At 29.8% G+C, this 24751-nt stretch overlaps 1 protein-coding gene across 2 annotated transcripts in view; it reads left to right on the top strand.

The window, feature by feature from the left end:
* Positions 1 to 23995, top strand: part of LOC142220469 (uncharacterized) — a 61513-nt gene extending 37518 nt beyond the window's left edge. The window contains exons 2-10 of one of the 2 annotated variants that reach the window (XM_075289643.1): positions 3633 to 4002; positions 4073 to 4251; positions 4324 to 4505; positions 4578 to 4816; positions 4881 to 5046; positions 17610 to 17727; positions 17795 to 17954; positions 18019 to 18146; positions 23873 to 23995. In XM_075289643.1, coding sequence (XP_075145758.1) covers positions 3633 to 4002; positions 4073 to 4251; positions 4324 to 4505; positions 4578 to 4816; positions 4881 to 5046; positions 17610 to 17727; positions 17795 to 17954; positions 18019 to 18146; positions 23873 to 23922 — 1592 coding nt within the window. In that variant the 3' untranslated portion in view covers positions 23923 to 23995. Of the gene's footprint in view, positions 1 to 3632; positions 4003 to 4072; positions 4252 to 4323; positions 4506 to 4577; positions 4817 to 4880; positions 5047 to 8959; positions 9078 to 9151; positions 9312 to 9371; positions 9500 to 9600; positions 9793 to 17609; positions 17728 to 17794; positions 17955 to 18018; positions 18147 to 23872 lie in introns of those variants that run through there. The other variant, XM_075289642.1, reaches the window with a different exon arrangement.
* The last annotated feature ends 756 nt before the right edge of the window (positions 23996 to 24751 follow it).

Below are 24751 nucleotides of genomic sequence, written 5' to 3'. Positions count from 1 at the left end.
CGATGACGCTGAGGCATAATGGAGGTTCTATGCCATTAATGTGCCGAATTATCTCATCCTTTAGCTCTTGAATTGTTGCTGGCTTATCGACGTACATCTTTTCTTTCAAATAACCCCAAAGAAAAAAGTCAAAAGGTGTCAAATCACATGATCTTGGCGGCCTTATCAGCCAACCTGTTATCGTCTTAGAATTTCTCCCTGATCAAGAATATATATACTTTATATGGTGGGAATCGATATTTCGATGTGTTACAAACGGAATGACAAACTTATTGTACCCTCAACACCATTCTATGGTGGTGGGTATCGAAAAACAAAGCAAAATAATATAAATTATTTTAATTTAAATCTTTCTAATGGTATGAAACTATAATGAAGAAACGAAATACTACAACAAAAAAATTCTGATTCCATCACGAAATTAATTGATCCAATTATTTTTATACCCTCCACCATAGGATGGGGGTATATTAACTTTGTCATTCCGTTTGTAACACATCGAAATATTGCTCTAAGACCCCATAAAGTATATATATTCTGGGTCGTGGTGAAATTCTGAGTCGATCTAAGCATGTCCGTCCGTCCGTCCGTCCGTCTGTCCGGCTGTCCGTCCGTCTGTGGAAATCACGTTAACTTCCGAACGAAACTAGCTATCGACTTGAAACTTGGCACAAGTAGTTGTTATTGATGTAGGTCGGATGGTATTGAAAATGGGCCATATCGGCCCACGTTTACGTATAGCCCCCATATAAACCGATCCCCAAATTTGGCTTGCGGAGCCTTCCGGAGCAGCAAAATTCATCCGATACGGTTGAAATTTGGTACGTGGTCTAAGTATACGGTCTCTAACAACCATGCCAAAATTGGTCCATATCGGTCCATAATTATATATAGCCCCCATATAAACCGATCCCCAGATTTGACCTCCGGAGCCTCTTGGAGGGGCAAAATTCATCCGATCCGGTTGAAATTTGGTACCTGATGTTAGTATACGGTCTCTAACAACCATGCAAAAATTGGTCCATATCGGTCCATAAATATATATAGCTCCCATATAAACCGATCCCCAGATTTGACCTCCGGAGCCTCTTGGAGGAGCAAACTTCATCCTACCCGATTGAAATTTGGTACGTGGTGTTAGTATATGGTCTCTACCAACCATGCAAAAACTGGTCCATATCGGTCCATAATTATATATAGCTCCCATATAAACCGATCCCCAGATTTGACCTCCGGAGCCTCTTGGAGGGGTAAAATTCATCCGATCCGTTTGAAATTGGGTACCTGATGTTAGTATACGGTATCTAACAAGCATGCAAAAATTGGTCCATATCGTTCTATAATTATATATAGCTCCCATATAAACCGATCCCCAGATTTGAACTCTGGAGCCTCTTGGATGAGCAAAATTCATCCGATCCAATTGAAATTTAGTACGTGGTGTTAGTATATGGTCTCTAACACCCATGCAAAAATTGGTCCATATCGGTCCATAATTATATATAGCTCCCATATAAACCGATCCCCAGATTTGACCTCCGGAGCCTCTTGGAGGAGCAAAAGTCATCCGATGCGGTTGAAATTTGGTACATTTCGTTAGTATATGGCCACTAACAGCCATGTAAAAATTGTCAAATTTTACTACTATAGAAAGTTTTGTCAAAATTTCATTTCTATAGAAAGTTTTGTAAAAAGTTTATTTCTATAGCAATGTTTGTCAACATTTTATTTCCATAGAAAATTTTGTCAAAATTTTATTTCTATAGAAAATTTTGTAAAAAATTTATTTCTGTAGAAAATTTTGTCAACATTTTATTTCTATAGACAATTTTGTTAACATTTTATTTCTATAGAACATTTTGTCAACATTTTATTTCTATAGAAAATTTTGTCAACATTTTTTTTTTATAGAAAATTTTGTCAAAATTTTATTGCTATAGAAAATTTTGTCAACATTTTACTTCCATAGAAAATTTTGTCAACATTTTATTTCTATAGAAAATTTTGTCAAGTTTTTATTTCTATAGAAAATTTTGTCAAAATTTTATTTCTATAGAAAATTTTGTCAAACTGAATTATATACGTATTTAATCGGCCTTTTTTTTGTTTAATATATACCCCTTATGGACTAACTTACAATTTAGAAGACAGTGTTAAAAAGTTTTACGATACCTTGCCATCGGCAAGTGTTATCGCAACCCAAGTAATTCGATTGTGGATGACAGCCTTTAGTAGAAGTTCCTACGCAATCCATGGTGGAGGGTACATAAGATTCGGCCTGGCCGAACTTACGGCCGTATATACTTGTTTTAATTGAAATGTCTTCAATCACAGAAATGATAGTATAAATTAAAAAATTAATTGAAAGCCAATTAAAAAATGTATTGATCCAATTAAAAATTAATTAGTACTATTAATTTTTGTGATTGATTTTTGTTTCAATTAAAAATTTGTTGAATTATTTAAATTTTTAATTGAATATTTGTTAAGGCTCGGTTAAGACTTTAATTGGAAAATTTTTTGTGATTTTTTTTTCTGTATATAGACTAAAATTTTTATTTTAAACTATTAAAACTAGACAAACTTACAACTTGGCATCAAAATAATTTATTAATTATACCCCCACAATACGCCGAATCTTAGCCACTCTCCACCATGGGTTGCGTACAAAATTCTACTAACTGTGCTGGGATAGCGGATATAGATAATAAATATTTAAAATTGTTTTCCTCATTGGAAGTTAGTTATAAATCATTTTATATTGGGACAATATTTAATTTGGGCAAAAATAAGCCAAATTTTGTGGTGAACTTCTCTCTTATCACTGAGTGGTGCCCGATACTATGTTTGGCTCAATGTCAGGGGACCTCTTGTTTATAGCCGAGTCCGATCGGCGTTCCATATAGCGGTGAAAACTCATAGAGAAGCCATTAAACACCACTGAAAAACTTTTTGGTGTTTGATGGAAATTGGAATTGAACCCAACACCCTTTGTATACAAGACGGACATGCTAACCTTTGCGCCACGGTGGCAGAAGGCCCAACAAATCATATCGGTGGATCAGTTTATACACCCTCAAAAAAATCGCTTCTGTAACATATACCCCAAATACATTCTGCTTCAAGCATATATATTTTCAGGATTGGTCCAAACAAAATATTGTTTGTATTGTTCAAACATATTATGTTTCACCTTAGGCATACACTGGTAGAAAAAAAAATTTGAATGAAATTTTCTTTGTGTATATATATTTTTAAGGCGCCAATTGGTTACTTCCATTCTTTTACTTGCAGCATACTCTCTAGATCTCTCTTTCTAAACACATATATGTTCATAGGATATTTCTAAATTAGTATATGTTTGCATCCAAGCATATTATATTTACAAAAATTTTATGTCCCAAACATAATATGTTCTAACATATTAACATATATGTCCCAAACATGATCTACTAGTTTATATGCCCGCACTTTAAAATTGTGTTAAAAATTTTGAGTTCCAAACATTTAATTTTCACACCCAAACATATGAAAAACAGTCTTTTTCATCCGTGTAGTTATATAGTTTATTTTATTGGGATATATATTCAAATATATTTATAACAATATTTCGATTTTCATTTTTTTTACAGATCTCAATACTCCTGCTGATTTTGAAAAAGCTATAGAAGCTTCGGGATTTGGTCTCTTCAATTTATTGCTGATTTTTGTAGCAATACCGGCAACCCTGGCCAATGTATTCTCTACCACAACTATGGCTTATATACTGCCCATAGCAGAATGCGATCTAAAACTAACACTCTTCAATAAGGGCATGTTAAATGCAGCTACCTATGCTGGAATGATATCTTCGGCTATTATTTGGGGTTATCTAGCCGATACACAAGGAAGAAAAAAGATTCTAGTAGTAGGCTACATAGCCGATGCCATATGTGTATTTTGTAGTTCATTAAGTCAAAATTTTACTATGTTAGTTACCTTTAAATTTCTTGGAGGATTAATGTGAGTTTTTTGAGAAATTCCCCGTAACTTTCAAATGGTTAAAAACTGCCCATTTTTGGTTTTATTCTAGAGTTAATGGTCCCGGAGCAGTATTGTTTACCTATTTAACAGAACTTCATGGATCAAAACATCGTCCTACAGTTTTAATGATTTTGGGAATGATAACATCTTTGGGTACACTATTGCTACCAATTTTGGCATGGTTAATATTACCAAGAGATTGGGAATTTGTAATAGAGGATTTCAATGGTAAGTGTCCTTGAACTAGGAGTTTTAGAGATTAATCCCTTCAAATCGATTTCTATTATTTTTTTCTTACAGTTCACACATGGCAAATATTTTTATTACTATGTGGCCTGCCCAGTTTAATATGTGGCCTAACACTTATCATTCTACCAGAAAGTCCGAAATTTCTAATGTCTCAGGGTCGTAATATGGAAGCTTTGAGAGCTTTTCAAAAAATCTACCATTTTAATACTCGAAAACCAAAGAATACATATCCTGTAAGTTATAGAGCTACAATAAAACAGTCTACATGACTTTAGGGATTCATTATAATTTTGTAATTTCCACAGATTCATCATTTAATAGAAGAAGTTCCCACACGTGATACCAATGCCAATGAAGTGATTTTTACCATAGAGAATAAAAATCAAATTGCCGATGGAACTAATCCTCACAAGTCTAAACGTGAACATCGCACCTTGATACAGAGTTTACGTGAAGGTTGGCAACAAACCAAACCCATGTTCCGCAAACCTCTGCTGGCCAGATCTTTACATGTCTACGTAATGCAATTTTGTATTTTATTGGGGTAAATTCTATTAACTTTAATTTAAATATTTATATTAAAATGCTTCATTTTTATACAATTTCAGTTTAAATACCATACGCCTATGGTTGCCCCAATTATTTGCCTCCATTGCTGAATTTGAACACGAATTTGCCGATACCAATGAATCAGCGAACTTATGTGCCATTTTGGATTATAGTGTAAATAAGACCGCTACAGCAATAGCCAGTGATACTGAAGAATGTACAGCAGTAAGTAATTTACTTCAATCACGAAATTAATTGAGTCATTTAATAAATTTCTATAGCAATATATTTAATTTAAATAAAATTTAGACAACATTTTCTATAGAAATAAAATGTTGACAAAATTTTTTATCAAAATAAACTGTAGACAAAATTTTTCATCAAAATAAAATGTTGACAAAATTTTCTATGGAAATAAAATTTTGACAAAATTTTCTATAGTGATACAATTTTGCAACAATTTTCTATAGAAATAAAATTTTGACAAAATTTTCTATAGAAATAAAATTTTGACAAAATTTTCTATAGAAATAAAATTTTGACACAATTTCCTATAGAAATAAAATTTTGACAAAATTTCCTATAGAAATAAAATTTTGAAAAAAATTTGTATCGATAGAAAATTTTGACAACATTTTATATAGAAATAAAATTTTGAGAAAAATTCTATAGAAATAAAATTTCAGCCAAAAATTCTATAAAAATAAAATTTTAACAAAATTTTCTATGGAAATAAACTGTTGACAACATTTTCTATAGAAATACAATTTTGACAAAGTTTTCTATAGAAATAAAATTCTGACAAAATTTTCTATAGAAATAAAATTTTGAGAAAAATTCTATAGAAATAAAAATTTCACAAAATTTTCTATAAAAATTTTGAAAAAAAATTCTATAAAAATTTTGAAAAAAAATTTCTATAAAAATTTTGAAAAAAATTCCTATAGAAATAAAATTATAACAAAATTTTCTATAGAAATAAAATTTTGACCAAATTTTCTATAGATATCAAATGTTGACAAAATTTTCTATAGAAATACAATTTTGACACAATTTCCTATAGAAACAAAATTTTGAAAAAAAAATTGTATCGATAGAAAATTTTGACAAAATTTTATATAGAAATAAAATTTTGCCAAAATTTTATATAGGAATAAAATTTTGACAAAATTTTCTATAGGAATAAAATTTTGAGAAATTTTTCTATAGAAATACAATTTCACCCAAATATTCTATAGAAATAAAATTTTGACAAAATTTTCTATAGAAATAAAATTTTTACAAAATTTTCTATAGACATAAAATGTTCACAACATTTTCTATAGACATAAAATTTTCACAACATTTTCTATAGAAATGCAATGTTGACAAAATTGTCTATAAAAATAAAATTTTGATAAAATTTACTATAGAATTAAAATTTTGACAAACTCTACTATATAACAAGAATATACTGCCGTAAGTTCGGCCAGGCCGAATCTTATGTACCCTCCACCATGGATTGCGTAGAAACTTCTACGAAAGACTGTCATCCATAATCGAAATACATGGGTTGTGGTATCTTAAAACTTCTTAACATCGTTTTCTAAATTGTTAGTCCATACGTGGTATATATTAGACAAAAAAGTTATGTATAGTTAAGTCTACAAATAATTACGAATCGATATGGACTTTTTGCACGGTACGTAGAGAGCCAGAATTGAAATATGGGGGGCTTCTCCAAAAGGCACCGGAGGTCAAATCTGGGGATCGGTTTATATGGGAGCTATATATAATTATGGGCTGATATGAACCAATTCCTGCATGGTTGTTAGATACCATATACTAACATCACTATCAAATTTCAACAGAATCGGTTGAATTTTACTCTTCCAAGGGGCTCCGGAGGCCAAATCTGGGGATCGGTTTATATGGGGGCTATATATAATTATGGCCCGATTTCAACCAATTTTCGCATGGGAGTTTGAGGCCGTATATTAACACCACGTACCAAATTTCAACTGAATCAAATGAAATTTGGTCTTCCAAGAGGCTCCGGAGGTCAAATCTGGTGATCGGTTTATATGTGGGCTATATATAATTATGGACCGATGTGGACCAATTTTTGCAAGGTTGTTAGAGACCATATACTAACACCATGTACCAAATTTCAGCCGGATCGGGTGAAATTTGCTTCTCTTAGAGGCCTCGCACTCCAAATCGGGGGATCGGTTTATATGGGGGCTATATATAATTATGGACCGATGTGGACCACTTTTTGCATGGTTGTTAGAGACCATATACTAACACCATGTACCAAATTTCAGCCGGATCGGATGAAAATTGCTTCTCTTAGAGGCCTCGCAAGCCAAATTTGGGGGTCCGTTTATATGGGGGCTATACGTAAAAGTGGACCGATATGGCCCATTTGCAATACCATCCGACCTACATCAATAACACCCACTTGTGCCAAGTTTCAAGTCGAAAGCTTGTTTCGTTCGGAAGTTAGCGTGATTTCAACAGACGGACGGACATGCTCGGATCGACTCAGAATTTCACCACGACCCAGAATATATATACTTTATGGGGTCTTAGAGCAATATTTCGATGTGTTACAAACGGAATGACAAAGTTAATATACCCCCCATCCTATGGTGGAGGGTATAAAAATAAGTCGAGAGGCCTCGGGCTCTGTGAGGTTTATAGCAAAGAAATTTCAAGAAAAGCGGTAAATATAGAATTATGAACTTGATATGGAACAATTTTTGTGTGATTGGGGATCGATTTATATGAGGGCTATGTATAACTATAGAGCGATATGGATCTAGTTAGGCAAGATTTTAGCGGACATATACTAGCACAATGTACCAAATTTCAACTCACTCGGATGAAATTTGCTCCTCCAAGAGGCTCCAAAACCAAATCTCGGAATCGGTTTATATGGGGGCTATATATGATTATGGACTGATATGGACCACTTTTGGCATGATTGTTAAATAGCATATACTACTACCACGTACCAAATTTCAACCAGATCTGATGAATTTTGCTTCTCCAAAAGGCACCGGAGGTCAAATCTGGGGATCGGTTTATATGGACTGATATGAACCAATTCCTGCATGGTTGTTGGATACCATATACTAACATCACGTACCAAATTTCAACCGAATCGGATGAATTTTGCTCTTCCAAGGGGCTCCGGAGGTCAAATCTGGAGATCGGTTTATATGGGGGCTATATATAATTATGGACCGATGTGGACCAATTTTTGCATGGTCATTAGAGACCATATACTAACACCATGTACCAAATTTCAGCCGGATCGGATGATCGGAGACCATATACTAACACCATGTACCAAATTTCAGCCGGATCGGATGAAATTTGCCAAATTTGGGGGTCCGTTTATATGGGGGCTATACGTAAAAGTAGACCGATATGGCCCATTTGCAATACCATCCGACCTACATCAATAACAACTACTTGTGCCAAGTTTCAAGTCGATAGCTTGTTTCGTTCGGAAGTTAGCGTGATTTCAACAGACGGACGGACGAACATGCTCAGATCGACACAGAATTTCACCACGACCCAGAATATATATACTTTATAGGGTCTTAGAGCAATATTTCGATGTGTTACAAACGAAATGACAAAGTTAATATACCCCCATCCTATGATGGAGGGTATAAAAAAAATTGTCTACATTTTCAATAGAAATAGTATGTCGACAAAATTTTCTATAGAAATAAAATGCTGACAATATTATCTATAGAAATAAAATTTTGATAAAATTATCTATAGAAATAAAATTTTGACAAAATTTTCTATGGAAATAAAATTTTGTAAAATAGCATTTTTTTGTTTGCTAGTTGTTTGGTAAAATTTTCTACAAATGTTGGTACATTCCCCACAAAATATTCCTATATATGTATCTGTATAATTGTAAATAGAATGGCAGTTTTTATTTTTTAATTAATTTGGAAAATTGACGAAAAACAAGTTATTTGATATTTGTGATGATATTAAAACAAACACTATCCTTCACAAAAACTAATTGGTTTCGAATCACTGTCAAAATTCCCTGAAGGACATGTATGTATATACATAATTGATTAAATTCATCACAATTGTCTTTATTTTATTTCAAATATTCTTTCAGAGTCGAAATATATCAGTTGATATGTATTTGAATAACATCATTGTGGCCACATCAAGTTTGGTGGGTTACTGTTTTGCTGGTTTAATAATTCGGGCCTTGGGTAATAATCGTCTACTAAGTAAATATCTTAATTTAAAATGGATTTATAAGTTATTATTCTCACATATAGTTTATTAATGTTATTTCCTATAGCATATGGTCTTCTACTATCAGGATGTTTGGGTTTCAGTTTGTATTGGTCTACAAGTGGTCGGTCAACTCTGATATTATCCTCAGTATTTATTACCGTATGCAGTATATCAACTTCATCATTGTTGGGAATGGTTGTAGCATTATTTCCCACATCTATGAGGTAAGTTATACGAAAATCGATAGATGATAGGAGAAATCAAGAACTCTTTTATGATTATAGAACTATGATAGTTGCAATTGCAATGATGTTGGGTCGTCTGGGAGCTTTGGCGGGTAATTTAATGTTTCCCGTTTTAGTGGAAATCGGCTGTGTTCCTCCATTTATAATGGTAGGAGCGGTTTTGATATGTAAGTATAAATACGTTTTATTTTTTAGATTCATCAGCATTTATACAAATCTATATTAATTTCAAATAATCTTATATATTTTCTCTTTTTGTAATATACAGTTGCTAGTGCGTTATCCTGCGTTTTACCCAAAAAGATCGATTTCAAATAGGAACCAAAGTACCTGATGTGTAAAATGTACAACATACATATATGAAAAATACATAATATTTTTAATTTTTAAGATTAGTTTAATTTTAAAAATGTGATAGTGATATAAAAAAAAAATAAATAAACACATTTATTCTAATATATTTAATTTGCATATGATTCCATATTACGTCGATTATTTTCTTGGTGTAGCTATGAACACTCCCCCAGCTCGGAAGGAAGTCAGCTGCCGGTAATTAACAAAATTATACTATGGTTCCATATTATATATTATTGTATGAACAATCGTCTTTACGGAAATGGAACTCATTAACTATGAGGGAATTACACTCAAAAAAGTGAGCCCTTCAAGACACCAAATTCAAATTCAGCACTATTTTAGTTCAGGGAAATTTTTATAATATACGCACAAGAAAATGAGACCACCATGAAAGAAACAGTATTTTTTTTTGAAAATTTTAGCTAAAATATTTTAGTTATTACAACATAATACAAATACGTTTTTTTTTTTTGTAAAATTGAAGAACATTCATTAAAAATAATACATTTTTTCTGTTGTTTATGAATAGTTCATATTTGAAAGGAAAAAATTGCTGTTTAAAATTGTTCAAATGTTTTTAGCTCTAGATAAAGTTCAAAACGGACAAAGTTGAAAACGGACGGATTTAAGAAAAATTTACTCATATGACAAACTTAAGAATTCAATTTAAATAAACTTAACCCATATTAGAATTTTAGAAAAATATGAACTATTTTCCAATTTAGTAAAATTTCAATATTTAATAAAATAAAAATGATTAAAATATGCAAAAAAATAATTAAATCAATCTTCTGTACCCTCCACTATGGATAGCATAGAAACTTGTAGTAAAGACTGTCATCCACAATCGAATTACTTGGGTTGTGGTAAAACTTGCCGATGGCAAGGTATCTTAAAACTTCTTAACACCGTCTTCTCAATTGTAGGTTAGTCCATACGGGGTATATATTGAACAAAGAAAGCCGATTAAATACGTAAATAATTCAGTTTGACAAAATTTTCTATAGAAAAAAATTTTGACAACATTTTCTATAGAAATAAAATTTTGACAAAATTTTCTATAGAAATAAAATTTTGACAAAATTTTGTATAATTAATTTAGAAAATTTTGATAAAATTTTCTATAGAAATAAAATTTTGACAAAATTTTCTATAGCAATAAAATTTTCACAAAATTTTCTATAGAAATAAAATTTTGACAAATTTTTCAATAGCAATAAAATCGTGACAAAATTTTGTATAGTAATAAAATTTTGACAAAACTTTTTCTATAGCAATAAAATTTTGACAAAATTTCCTATAGAAATAACATTTTGACAAAATTTCCTATAGAAATAAAATTTTGACAAAATTTTCTATAGAAATAAAATTTTGACAACATTTTCTATAGAAATAAAATTTTGACAAAATTTTCTATAGAAATAAAATTTTGACAAAATTTTCTATAGAAATAAAATTTTGACAAAATTTTCTATAGAAATAAAATTTTGACAAAATTTTCTATAGAAATAAAATTTTGACAAAATTTTCTATAGAAATAAAAATTTGACAAAATTTTCTATAGAAATAAAATGTTGACAAAATTTTCTATAGAAATAAAATTTTGACAAAATTTTCTAAAACAATAAAATTTTCACAAAATTTTCTATAGAAATAAAATTTTGACAAATTTTTCAATAGCAATAAAATCGTGACAAAATTTTGTATAGTAATAAAATTTTGACAAAACTTTTTCTATAGCAATAAAATTTTGACAAAATTTTCTATAGTAATAAAATTTTGACAAAACTTTTTCTATAGCAATAAAATTTTGGCAAAATTTTCTATAGAAATAAAATTTTGACAAAATTTTCTATAGAAATAAAATGTTGTCAAAATTTTCTATAGAAATAAAAAATTGACAAAATTTTCTATAGAAATAAAATTTTGACAAATTTTTCTATAGAAATAAAATTTTGAAAAAATTTCTATAGAAATAAAATTTTGAAAAAATTTTGACAACTTTTTCTATAGAAATACAATTTTGACAACTTTTTCTATAGAAATACAATTTTGACAAATTTTTCTAAAGAAATAAAATGTTGACAAAATTTTCTATAGAAATAAAATTTTAACAAAATTTTCTATAGAAAGAAAATTTTTACAAAATTTTCTATAGAAATAAAATGTTGATAAAATTTTCTATAGAAATAAAATTTAGACAAAATTTTCCATGGAAATAAAATTTTGACAAAATTTTCTATAGCAATAAAATTTTCACAAAATTTTCTATAGAAATAAAATTTTGACAAATATTTCTATAGCAATAAAATTTTGACAAAATTTTGTATAGAAAAAAAAATTTTTTGACAAAATTTTCTATAGAAATACAATTTTGACAACTTTTTCTATAGAAATACAAATTTGACAAATTTTTCTAAACAAATAATATGTTGACAAAATTATCTATAGAAATAAAATTTTGACAAAACTTTTTCTATAGCAATAAAATTTTGACAAAATTTTCTATAGTAATAAAATTTTGACAAAATTTTCTATAATTAAGACTGTCATGGACCAATTTTTGCATGGTTGTTAGAGACCATATACTAACACCACGTACCAAATTTCAACCGAATCGGATGATATTTGCTCAGCCATGAGGCTCCGGAGGTCAAATCTGGGGATCGGTTTATATTCAGCCGGATTGGATGAAATTTGCTTCTCTTAGAGGCTCCCCAAGCCAAATCTGGGGATCGGTTTATATGGGGGCTATATATAATTATGGACCGATGTGGACCAATTTTTACATGGTTGTGAGAGACTATGTATTAACACCATGTACCAAATTTCAACCGGATCGGATGAATTTTGCTCCTCTAAGAGGCTCCGCAAGCCAAATCTGAGCGTCGATTTATATGGGGGCTATACGTAAAAGTGGTCCATTTGCAATACCATCCGACCTACATCAATAACTACTACTTGTGCCAAGTTTCAAGCCGATAGCTTGTTTCGTTCGGAAGTTAGCGTGATTTCAACAGACGGACGGACGGACACGCTTAGATCGACTCAGAAATTCACCACGACCCAAAATATATACACTTTATGGGGTCTTAGAGCAATATTTCGATGTGTTACAAACGGAATGACAAAGTTAATATACCCCCCATCCTATGGTGGAGGGTATAATAAGAAGAATGTTCTGACATTTGGTTAAATTTAACTAAAATCATGAAATTTTCATGAACTAAAATAAAGTTAAATCGAAAAATTTCATTGGGGTTTTTTCTGAGGGTACCAACCATTAGAAAAATATGAACTATTTTCAAATTTAGTAAAATTTCAAAATTTAATAAAATAAAAATGATTAAAATATGCAAAAAATAATTAAAATATGAAGAATGTTCTGACATCTGGCAAAATTTAACTAAAATCAAGAAATTTTATGAACTAAAATAAAGTTAAATCGAAAAATTTCATTGGGTTTTTTTTGTGGAGGTACCAACCATTATAGTATGGTGATGGTGGTATAATATATTCCCCCATATATATTCTTGATCAGGGGGAAATTCGAAAGACAGCAGAACCTTAAACGTCTGTTAGTCTATTGTAATCACGCTACAGCCTCCAACAATGGCGATAACGTCCTGAAATTTGTCATAGATTAGGCCTTTGTCTGCACGCAAGTGAAGTTCGAAGATGGGATATATCATATATCGGTCCATCTATCTCCCGATTTGAGGCTTATACACACCGAAATTTTTATTCAATTTGCTTAAATCGAAAATCTATTATATGGAGTCTATCGATCTATGCTTTATTTTAGCCCCCATATAGGGCGATCTCCCGATTTGAATTCTTAGGCTTCTACACACCGCATTATGCGATGTGTTCTATAGAAAAATTTTGCAAAATTTTATTTCTATAGAAAATGTTTGCAAAATTTTATTTCTAAAGGAAATTTTTGCAAAATTTTATTTCTGTAGAAAATTTTTCAAAATTTTACTTCTTAAAAGTTTGCAACATTTTATTTTTATAGAAATTTTTTGCAACATTTTTTTTTTTATAGAAAATTTATGCAAAATTTTATTTCTATAGAAAATTTTTCAAAATTTTATTTCTATAGAAAATTTTAATTCTAAAGAAAATTTTAGCAAAATTTTATTTTATAGAAAATTTTTGCAAAATTTTATTTTTATAGAAAATTTTTGCAAAATTTTATTAGTATAGAAAATTTATGCACAATCATATTTCTATAGAAAATTTTTGCAATTTTTTTTTCTATAGAAAATGTTTGCAAAATTTTATTTCTAAAGGATATTTGCAACATATTTTTTTTATAGAAAATTTTTGCAAAATTGTATTTTTATAGAAAATTTTGTCAAAATTTTATTTCTATAGAAATATATTGAAAATTTTATTTCTATAGAAAATTTTGGCAAAATTTTATTTCTATAGAAAATTTTGTCAAAATTTTATTTTTATAGAAAGTGTTTTTATTTCTGTAGAAATTTTTGTCAACACTTTATTTCCATAGAAAATTTTGTCAAAATGTTATTCCTATAGAAAATTTATGCAAAATTTCATTTCTAAAGGAAATTTTTGCAATATTTTATTTCTAAAGAAAATTTTTGCAAAATTTTATTTCTATAGAAAATGTTTGCAACATTTTATTTTTATAGAAAATTTTTGCAAAATTTTATTTCTATAGAAAATTTATGCAAAATTTTATTTCTATAGAAAATTTGTCAAAATTTTATTTCTATAGAAAATTTTTGCAAAATTTTAATTCTAAAGAAAATTTTAGCAAAATTTTATTTTATAGAAAATTTTTGCAAAATTTTATTCCTATAGAAAATTAATGCAAAATATTATTTCTATAGAAAATGTTTGCAAAATTTTATTTCTATAGAAAATGTTTGCAAAATTTTATTTCTAAAGGAAAATTTTGTAAAAATTTATTTCTGTAGAAAATGTTTGCAACATTTTATTTTTATAGAAAATTTTTGCAAAATTTTATTTTTATAGAAAATGTTTGCAAAATTTTATTTCCATAGAAAATTTATGCGAAATTTAATTTCTATAGAAAATTTTTGCAAATTTTTTTCTATAGAAAATGTTTGCAAAATTTTATTTCTAAAGGAAATTTTTGCAAAATTTTATTTCTATAGAAAATATTTGCAACACGATCTCCCGATTTGAATTCTTGGGCTTCTACACACCGCATTATGCGATGTGTTCTATAGAAAAATTTTGCAAAATTTTATTTCTATAGAAAATGTTTACAAGATTTTTTTTCTAAAGGAAATATTTGCAAAATTTTATTTCTGTAGAAAATTTTTCAAAATTTTACTTCTAAAAAGTTTTCAACATTTTATTTTTATAGAAATTTTTTGCAACATTTTTTTTATAGAAAATTTATGCAAAATTTTATTCCTATAGAAAATTTTTCAAAATTTTATTTCTATAGAAAATTTTTGCAAAATTTTAATTCTAAAGAAAATTTTAGCAAAATTTTATTTTATAGAAAATTTTTGCAAAATGTTATTTTTATAGAAAAATTTTGCAAACTTTTATTAGTATAGAAAACGTATGCAAAATCATATTTCTATAGAAAATTTTTGCAATTTTTTTTTCTATAGCAAATGTTTGCAAAATTTTATTTCTAAAGCATATTTGCAACATATTTTTTTTATAGAAAATTTTTGCAAAATTGTATTTTTATAGAAAATTTTGGCAAAATTTTATTTCTATAGAAAATTTTGTCAAAATTTTATTTTTATAGAAAGTGTTTTTATTTCTGTAGAAATTTTTGTCAACACTTTATTTCCATAGAAAATTTTTGTCAAAATGTTATTCCTATAGAAAATTTATGCAAAATTTCATTTCTAAAGGAAATTTTTGCAATATTTTATTTCTAAAGAAAATTTTTGCAAAATTTTATTTCTGTAGAAAATGTTTGCAACATTTTATTTTTATAGAAAATTTTGCAAAATTTTATTTCTATAGAAAATTTAAGCAAAATTTTATTTCTATAGAAAATTTGTCAAAATTTTATTTCTATAGAAAATTTTTGCAAAATTTTAATTCTAAAGAAAATTTTAGCAAAATTTTATTTTATAGAAATTTTTTGCAAAATTTTATTCCTATAGAAAATTAATGCAAAATATTATTTCTATAGAAAATGTTTGCAAAATTTTATTTCTATAGAAAATGTTTGCAAAATTTTATTTCTAAAGGAAATTTTTGTAAAAATTTATTTCTGTAGAAAATGTTTGCAACATTTTATTTTTATAGAAAATTTTTGCAAAATTTTATTTTTATAGAAAATGTTTGCAAAATTTTATTTCTATAGAAAATTTATGCAAAATTTAATTCCTATAGAAAATTTTTGCAAATTTTTTTCTATAGAAAATGTTTGCAAAATTTTATTTCTAAAGGAAATTTTTGCAAAATTTTATTTCTATAGAAAATATTTGCAACATATTCTTTTTATAGAAAATTTTTGCAAAATTGTATTTCTATAGAAAATTTTGTCAATATTTTACTTCTATAGAAATATATTGAAAATTTTATCAACATTTTATTTTTATAGAAAATGTTTGCAACATTTTATTTCTGTAGAAATTTTTGTCAACACTTTATTTCCATAGAATGTTTTGTCTAAATTTTAGTTTAGGGTAGCGATGGTTAGCATGCCCGCCTTACATACACAAGGTCGTGAGTTCGATTCCTGCTTCAGCGGTGGATTATCCCACCTCAGTAATGCTGGTGACATTTCTGAGGGTTTCAAAGCTTCTCTAAGTTCGGACTCGGCTATAAAAAGGAGGTCCCTTGTCAATGAGCTTAACATGGAATCGGGCAGCACTCAGTGATAAGAGAGAAGTTCACCAATGTGCTATCACAATGGACTGAATAGTCTAAGTGAGCCTGATACATCGGGCTGCCACCTAACCTAACCTAACCTACTTCTATAGAAAATTTTGTCAAAATCTTATTTCTATAGAAACATTAAATGAACCTCTTAGCTGGAGAGGAATATTTTGCAAAATCTACCAAAATATCAAGAATTCTACCAATGGACCAAACAGTAAAAAAATCTACCATTTTCGGTAGAATTCTACCAACTGTGGCAACCGTGGCTTCTAGACACTGCCGTTTTTATTAGATTTGTTTGAAATTCGAAATCTAGAAGGACTTTAGATCCACAAATAGGTGTGCCTAATATGTTGTGTATCGGTCCATATTTTGCTTCAACCCCCATATAGACCGATCTCCCGACTTGGCTTCTTATGTTTCTAGACACAGCAGTTTTTATACAATTTTCTTGAAATTGAAAATATGGAAGAATTTTAGGTCAACAAATAGTTGGGCCTAATATGGTGTGTATCGGTCCATCCTGATCTTCCGATTTGATTTCTGGGGTGGCTATGCACCCCAATTTATATCCAATTTGTCTGAAATTCAAAATCAAGATGTATTTTAGGTCCACAAATATGGTGTGCCAAATATAGTGAGTATCGGTCCATGTTTCAGTATAGCCTGCATATAGACCGGGCTTGCCATTTGCCTTCTTGGGCTTCTTGACACTGCAATTTTGATCCGATTTTCCTGAAATTCGAAATCTAGATGTACTTTAGGTCCATAAATTATTGAATACTCTTAATTGTTTTAAAATATATGCATAGCACAGATACTCCAACAGCCATTTAATTTAGTAATTTGTTGTGATACAACTTTTTAATAGTGACGACGCTTTTGCGATGAACTTTAGATACCAAGAAGTATCGTCAAATTCAATAAATGTTAGCAGGACATTTTTAAATTTTGGAAAATTCGACATTGGTACGAAAAAAACGTAGCTATTAATTAATCCTTAGAATATTGTATTAAAGGATTTTGCTTAATTTGTTTTTATTTTTATATCATTTCAATCCACAGCACCTAAATGTATCAGTTGATACATATTTCAACAATATCATTGTATCACTAACGGGCTTAATAGGATTCTGTTTTGCCGATTTCATTGTACGTGCTTTGGGCAATAAGCGTCTTTTAAGTAAGCATAAAATCAATTTGTCCAATATTTACAAATATATTTATTTATATTCTCAATATATTTTTAGCTTATGGTTTATTTATATCTGGATGTTTGGGTTTGAGTCTTTATTGGTCCAATAGTGGTCTATCCACATTAATTCTATCAACACTTTTCATCAATGTGAGTCTAATATCAACCTCTTCATTGTTGGGTATGGTAATTGCTTCATTTCCTACAACTTTAAGGTAAGGGTATTAAAATAAGATAATATGAAAAAAATATTTTATTTTTATAAATACCTCTTTATAGGACTATGATTGTAGCCATGGCAATGATGTTTGGACGTTTGGGTGCTTTAACGGGAAATTTATTATTTCCTATCCTGGTGGAAATCGGATGTATTCCACCTTTCATAATGGTGGGCTCTGTATTGATATGTAAGTGAAATATATTGATAGAAAAAGTTTCGAAACGAAAATTTTCATTACAATGGAGCCAACGAAACAATTTTAGAAATGCAATGAAACTTGAATGTTATTGTTATTATTTTTTTTTTTATAAAATAATGAAAAGATTAATATCTTTTCCCTAATGAAACACCTAGAACAGGCTTTAAAGCCGTTATACACATAAAAAATATTTTTCTGATTCAATCACGAAATTAATTGATCCAATTAATTTTTAATTGAAATGTCTTCAATCACAGAAATGATAGTATCAATTAAAAAATTAATTGATCCAATTAAAAAAGTCATTGCAATTCAATTAAAAAATTAGTTGACACTATTAATTTGTGTGATTGATTTTTGTTTCAATTAAAAAATGTGTGGAATCAATTAAAGTTTTAATTGAATATTTTTTTAAAACTCTACTAAGATTTAAAGGTGGGTATTAAGTTCGAGTTTAGCCGCTAAAATCAAAAATAAATCTGTAGAAGCTGAATAAAATTACAACTGTTTTGGGCAAATTTGTTTATAATCTGATGGGGAATCATTCAAAGCAAAAATTTAAAAAGTTTTCTTTAAAGTGAATTATTAAAGAAAAGTAACAGTGAAAAAATGCAATATTAGCGGCTAACTCGAACTTAATACTCACCTTTAATTAGAAACAAGTAAGGAAAGTCTAAAGTCGGGCGGGGCCGACTATATTATACCCTGCACCACTTTAGATCTAAATTTTCGATACCATATCACATCGGTGAAATGTGTTGGGGGCTATATATAAAGGTTTGTCCCAAATACATACATTTAAATATCACTCGATCTGGACAGAATTTGATAGACTTCTACAAGATCTATAGACTCAAAATTTAAGTCAGCTAATGCACTAGGGTGGAAAAATATGGGAAACATTTAAATCTGAGGCAATTTTAAGGAAACTTCGCAAAAGTTTATTTATGATATATCGCTCGATATATATGGATTAGAAGTTTAGGAAAATTAGAGCCATTTTTACAACTTTTCGAATAAGCAGTGGCGATTTTACAAGGAAAATGTTTGTATTTTGATCATTTTTTTTCGAAATCAGAAAAACATATATATGGGAGATATATCTAAATCTGAACCGATTTCAACCAAATGGCACAATGCTAATTCTACTCCCTGTGCAAAATTTCAACTAAATCGGAGCAAAAAATTGGCCTCTGTGGTCATATGAGTGTAAATCGACCGAAAGCTATATATTGGAGCTATATCTAAATCTGAACTGATTTCAACCAAATTTGGCACGCATAGCTACAATGCCAATTCTACTCCTTGTGTAAAATTTCAACCAAATTGGGGTATAACTCTGGCTTCTGGGACCGTATTAGTCCATATCGGGCGAAAGATATATATGGGAGCTATATCTAAACCTAAATCTGAACCGATTTAAATAAAATTTGGCACACTTGACTATAGTACTAATTGTTCTTCTTGTGCAAAATTTTGAGCAAATTAGGGTAAAACTCTGGCTTCTGGGGCCATATAAGTTCATATCGGGCGAAATATATATATGGGAGCTATATCTAAATCTGAACCGATTTCTTCCAAAATCAATAGAGTTCTATTCTGAGCCGAAACACATACTTGTGCCAAATTTGAAGTCGATTGGACTAAAACTGGGACCTAGACTTTGATTACAAAAATGTGCTCACGGACATGGCTATATCGACTCAGGAGCCCACCCTGAGCATTTTTGCCAAAGACACCATGTGTCTATCTCGTCTCCTTCTGGGTGTTGCAAACATATGCACTAACTTATAATACCCTGTTCCACAGTGTGGCGCAGGGTATAAAAATTTGCTGAAATTTTTGTCTGCATACAAAAAAAAATTTCTGATTCAATCACGAAATTAATTGATCCAATTAATTTTTTAATTGATATGTCTTCAAGCACATAAATAATAGTATCAATCAAAAAATTAATTGAAATTCAATTTAAAATTAATTGATACTATTATTTTTATACCCTCCACCATTGGATGGGGGTTAACTTTGTCATTCCGTTTGTAACACATCGAAATATTGCTCTACGACCCCATAAAGTATATATATTCTGGGTCGTGGTGAAATTCTGAGTCGATCTAAGCATATCCGTCCGTCCGTCCGTCCGTCTGTTGAAATCACGCTAACTTCCGAACGAAACAAGCTATCGACTTGAAACTTGGCACAAGTCGTTGTTATTGATGTAGGTCGGATGGTATTGAAAATGGGCCATATCCATTGAGTTGGTATATGGTCTCTAACAACCATGCAAAAATTGGTCCACATTGGTCCATAATTATATATAGCCCCCATAGGGTAGGTTAGGTTAGGTGGCAGCCCGATGTATCAGGCTCACTTATACTATTCAGTCCATTGTGATACCACATTGGTGAACTTCTCTCTTATCACTGAGTGCTGCCCGATTCCATGTTAAGCTCAATGACAAGGGACCTCCTTTTTATAGCCGAGTCCGAACGGCGTTCCACATTGCAATGAAACCACTTAGAGAAGCTTTGAAACCCTCAGAAATGTCACCAGCATTACTGAGGTGGGATAATCCACCGCTGAAAAACTTTTTGGTGTTCGGTCGAAGCAGGAATCGAACCCACGACCTTGGGTATGCAAGGCGGGCATGCTAACCATTGCACACGGTGGCTCCCATATAGCCCCCATATAAACCGAACCCCAGATTTGACTTGCGAAGCCTCAAAGAGAAGCAAATTTCATGCGATGTTGCTGAAATTTTGTACATGATGTTGGTATATGTTCTCTAACAACCAAAATTGGTCCACATCGGTCTATAATTATATAGCCCCCATAACATATAAACCGATCCCCAGATTTGGCTTACGGAGCCTCAAAGAGAAGTAAATTTCATCCGATCCGGCTGAAATTTGGTACCTGATTTAAGTATATGGTCTCTAATAACCATGCAAAAATTGGTCCACATCGGTTTACAATTATATACAGCCCCCATATAAACCGATCCCCAGATTTGGCTTGTGGAGCCTCAAAGAGAAGCAAATTTCATCCGATCGGACTGAAATTTGGTACATGATGTCGGTATATGGTCTCTAACAACCATGCATAAATTGGTACACATTGGTTCATAATTATATATATGATAGCCCCTAAACAAACCGATCCCAGATTTGGCTTGCGGAGGCTCTAAGAGAAGCAAATTTCATCCGATCCGGTTGAAATTTGGAACATGGTGTTAGTATATGGTCCCTATCAACCGTGCCAGAATTGGTCCATATCGGTCAATAATTATATATATAGCGCCCATATAAACCGTTCTCCAGATTAGACTTCCGGAGCCTCTTGGAGGAGCAAAATTCATCCGATCCGGTTCAAATGTGCAACGTGGTGTTAGTATATGGTCTCTAACATCCATGCAAAAATTGGTCCACATCAGTTCACATTTATATATAGCCCCCTTATAAACCGATCTCCTGATTTGGCTTGTGGAGCCTATAATAGAAGCAAATTTCATCCTATCCGGTTGAAATTTGGACATTGGTTTTAGTATATGGTCTCTAACAACCGTGCCCGAATTGGTCCATATCGGTCCAAAATTATATATAGCCCCCATACACGCAAAAAAATAATTCTTTCCTCCCAAACGAAATTTTAGACAAACAAAGTTCGTTTCTCATTTGCTTTTCGCTGTAAGGAAGTGTATTTGGAAGAAAAGTATATACTTTTTGTGATAAACGTTTATTCTTTTCCAGGATGTAAAAACAATTTCATAAATACTAACTCAAAAAAAAAACATTATTTTCTTGCTAATTGCATTGTCCCTCACATCTTTCTCACATCCACGAGGATTTTTAGTTCTTAACACCTTTTCCTGTAATACCAACAATGTAGAAGAAATTATACGATTTTATAAATTTTTAAAATTTTTTTTACCTTTCGTCTGGACGGAGAATCGAACCGCGGACCATGCACATTGTAAGCCAACACACTAACCACTGAGCTATGTACCTGTATGGTCATCAATAGATAAATATCCATATAAGTTATATTTATATAGCATAGCTTGCGGCGCCCACGAACCGAATAAACAAAGTTTATTTAACAGAAACAAACATTTAGTTTGGCACCGTGGAGCAGTGGTAGCTACCTCCGACTCTCATGCCAAGGGTCGTGGGTTCGATCTCTGCTTCGGCCAAAGTTTTTTTTTTTTTGCTTTTGTTTTTTTACATATATTACAGATATATTCGGAAGATTCCGAAAAAATGTTCAACATTACATTGTACTATATTAAATTTTGAACTGTAAAATGCGTCTTATTAAAGACCTAAAGTCAGAAAAGAACAGTGTTTGATATAAACGAAATGGACTGTGTTGTTATTTCAAAAATAACTTTTTTTATTGAAAAAATAAAAATTTTATAACAAACGAATTTTTTTGGTGATAAAAGTTTAAAATTTTCGAAGCAATGCAAAAAACTCTAACAAAAGAAAAACGTTTTCGGTACACGTTTTCCAAACGTTTTTTTTCTTTGCGTGTATAAACCGTTCTCCAGATTTAACCTCCGGAGCCTCTTGGAGGAGCAAAATTCATCCGGCCCGGTTCAAATTTGGAACGTGATGTTAGTATATGGCCGCTAACAACCATACCAAAATTGGTCCATATCGGTCTATAGTTATATATAGCCGATCTCCAATCACACAAAAATTGGTCCATATCGGTTCATAATCATAGTTGCCACTCGAGTCAAAAATAATCTACCAAAATTTTATTTCTATAGAAAGTTTTGTGAAAATTTTATTTCTATAGAAAATTTTGTTAAAATTTTATTTCTATAGAAAATTTTGTTAAAATTTTTATTTGTATAGAAAATTTTGTAAAAATTTTATTTCTATAGAAAGTTTTGTCAAAATTTTATTTCTATAGAAAATTTTGTTAAAATTTTATTTCTATAGAAAATTTTGTTAAAATTTTATTTCTATAGAAATTTTTGTCAAAATTTTTATTTGTATAGAAAATTTTGTAAAAATTTTATTTCTATAGAAAGTTTTGTCAAAATTTTATTTCTATAGAAAATTTTGTTAAATTTTTATTTCTATAGAAAATTTTTTTTTAAATTTCATTTCTATAGAAAATTTTGTCAAAACTATATTTCTATAGAAAATTTTTTCAAAATTTTAAGTTCAATTAAATTTTTAATTGAATATTTTTTAAAACTCAACTAAGACTTTAATTGGATACATGTTCGTGAAATTTCTTTCTGTGTAGAAGTAATATAAGAAAATCTAAAATAATCATTTATCAATGTCGTATAGCATTAAGAAGTTAAAAAAAAATCGTTATGGTAATGACAAATTTCGTAAGCTTAATTGTAATAAAATTTTCTTTTTAAACACCAATGATTACACACAATTTTTTTCTGATTCAATCACGAATTGATCTAATTGATTTTTTAATTGAAATGTCTTCAATCACAGAAATCATTGCATCAATTAAAAAATTAATTGGAAGTCAATTAAAAAATTAAATGACTACGAGTATTATTTTTTGTGATTGAAATTTTTTTGAATCAAGTAAATTTTTAATCGAATATTTTTTAAAACTCAATTAAGACTTTAATTGGAAACATTTTCGTGAACATTTTGTCTGTGTAATATTTTATTTTTTAGCCAATGATTAATATTTTATTTTTTTGCATTTTCCATTTTGTTTGATTTCAGTTGCCAGTGGACTTTCATATTTTTTACCAAAAGCCACAACATTTAAATAGTATAAATTATTTATTTGTCATTTAACTTGTAATTATTTTATAGTGATAATAAATTATAGCTAATAAATTTTTTTACGAAAATCACAACTACACTGAAAAAACGCATGCTCCGTTTCAAAGATTTTGGTATTGATTCCGAGCTAAAGAAGCGGAGAATTCAAATAAGGATACTTTTAAGACACGATTCTCTTTTCAATGTGGGGTTTGCTTTGATTCTAGGAAGCAAATTTTAATTTTTCGTTTTGTTCTTCATATGCTATCAATTTTCAAAATCAGACTCGACTTCCAGTAGAAATTATGCTATGTTTCAAGTAAAAAACGTCTTTAAAATAAAGTGTTGAAAAACATGTCATGTTGAACGATTGTTTGCTTTGTAGTCAAGATGCAAAAAGACAACAAATTTAAAGATAATTTCATTAATTTTAAAGAATTTTTCTGAATTAATAAAGTCAAGTTGACCTTAGTCCAAAAAATTTTTCTTTCATTTTTTGATACCAATTTTTAATTCGAATCAATAAATTCTAAGGGCCAAACAACTCCATTGAAAAGTTTATCGACTTTTGGATAAGGAACAAAACTTTATATCAGAGAAATGCGTCTACTTTGCTAGAACATGAAATCTTTTACCTCACGACAATATTTTTTTCAGTCTAGCCATTTTCCGATATTCAGAATCGCAGGAATTTATTTTTCTAAAGGTAAGTACTATGTACGCTTTTCCCATTGAGATTTTCGCGGTTACTTTATTAAAACAGTTCAATATAAAGCAGATAGATTAACTCATTTGATGTGCAATTTCTTGTTCATCTAGATTTCGACATTTTTTGCT

Source organism: Haematobia irritans, chromosome 1, assembly GCF_050003625.1.
Source record: "Haematobia irritans isolate KBUSLIRL chromosome 1, ASM5000362v1, whole genome shotgun sequence".
In the NCBI taxonomy this organism is placed as follows: domain Eukaryota; kingdom Metazoa; phylum Arthropoda; class Insecta; order Diptera; family Muscidae; genus Haematobia; species Haematobia irritans.
This window is presented reverse-complemented; position numbering and strand designations above follow the sequence as displayed.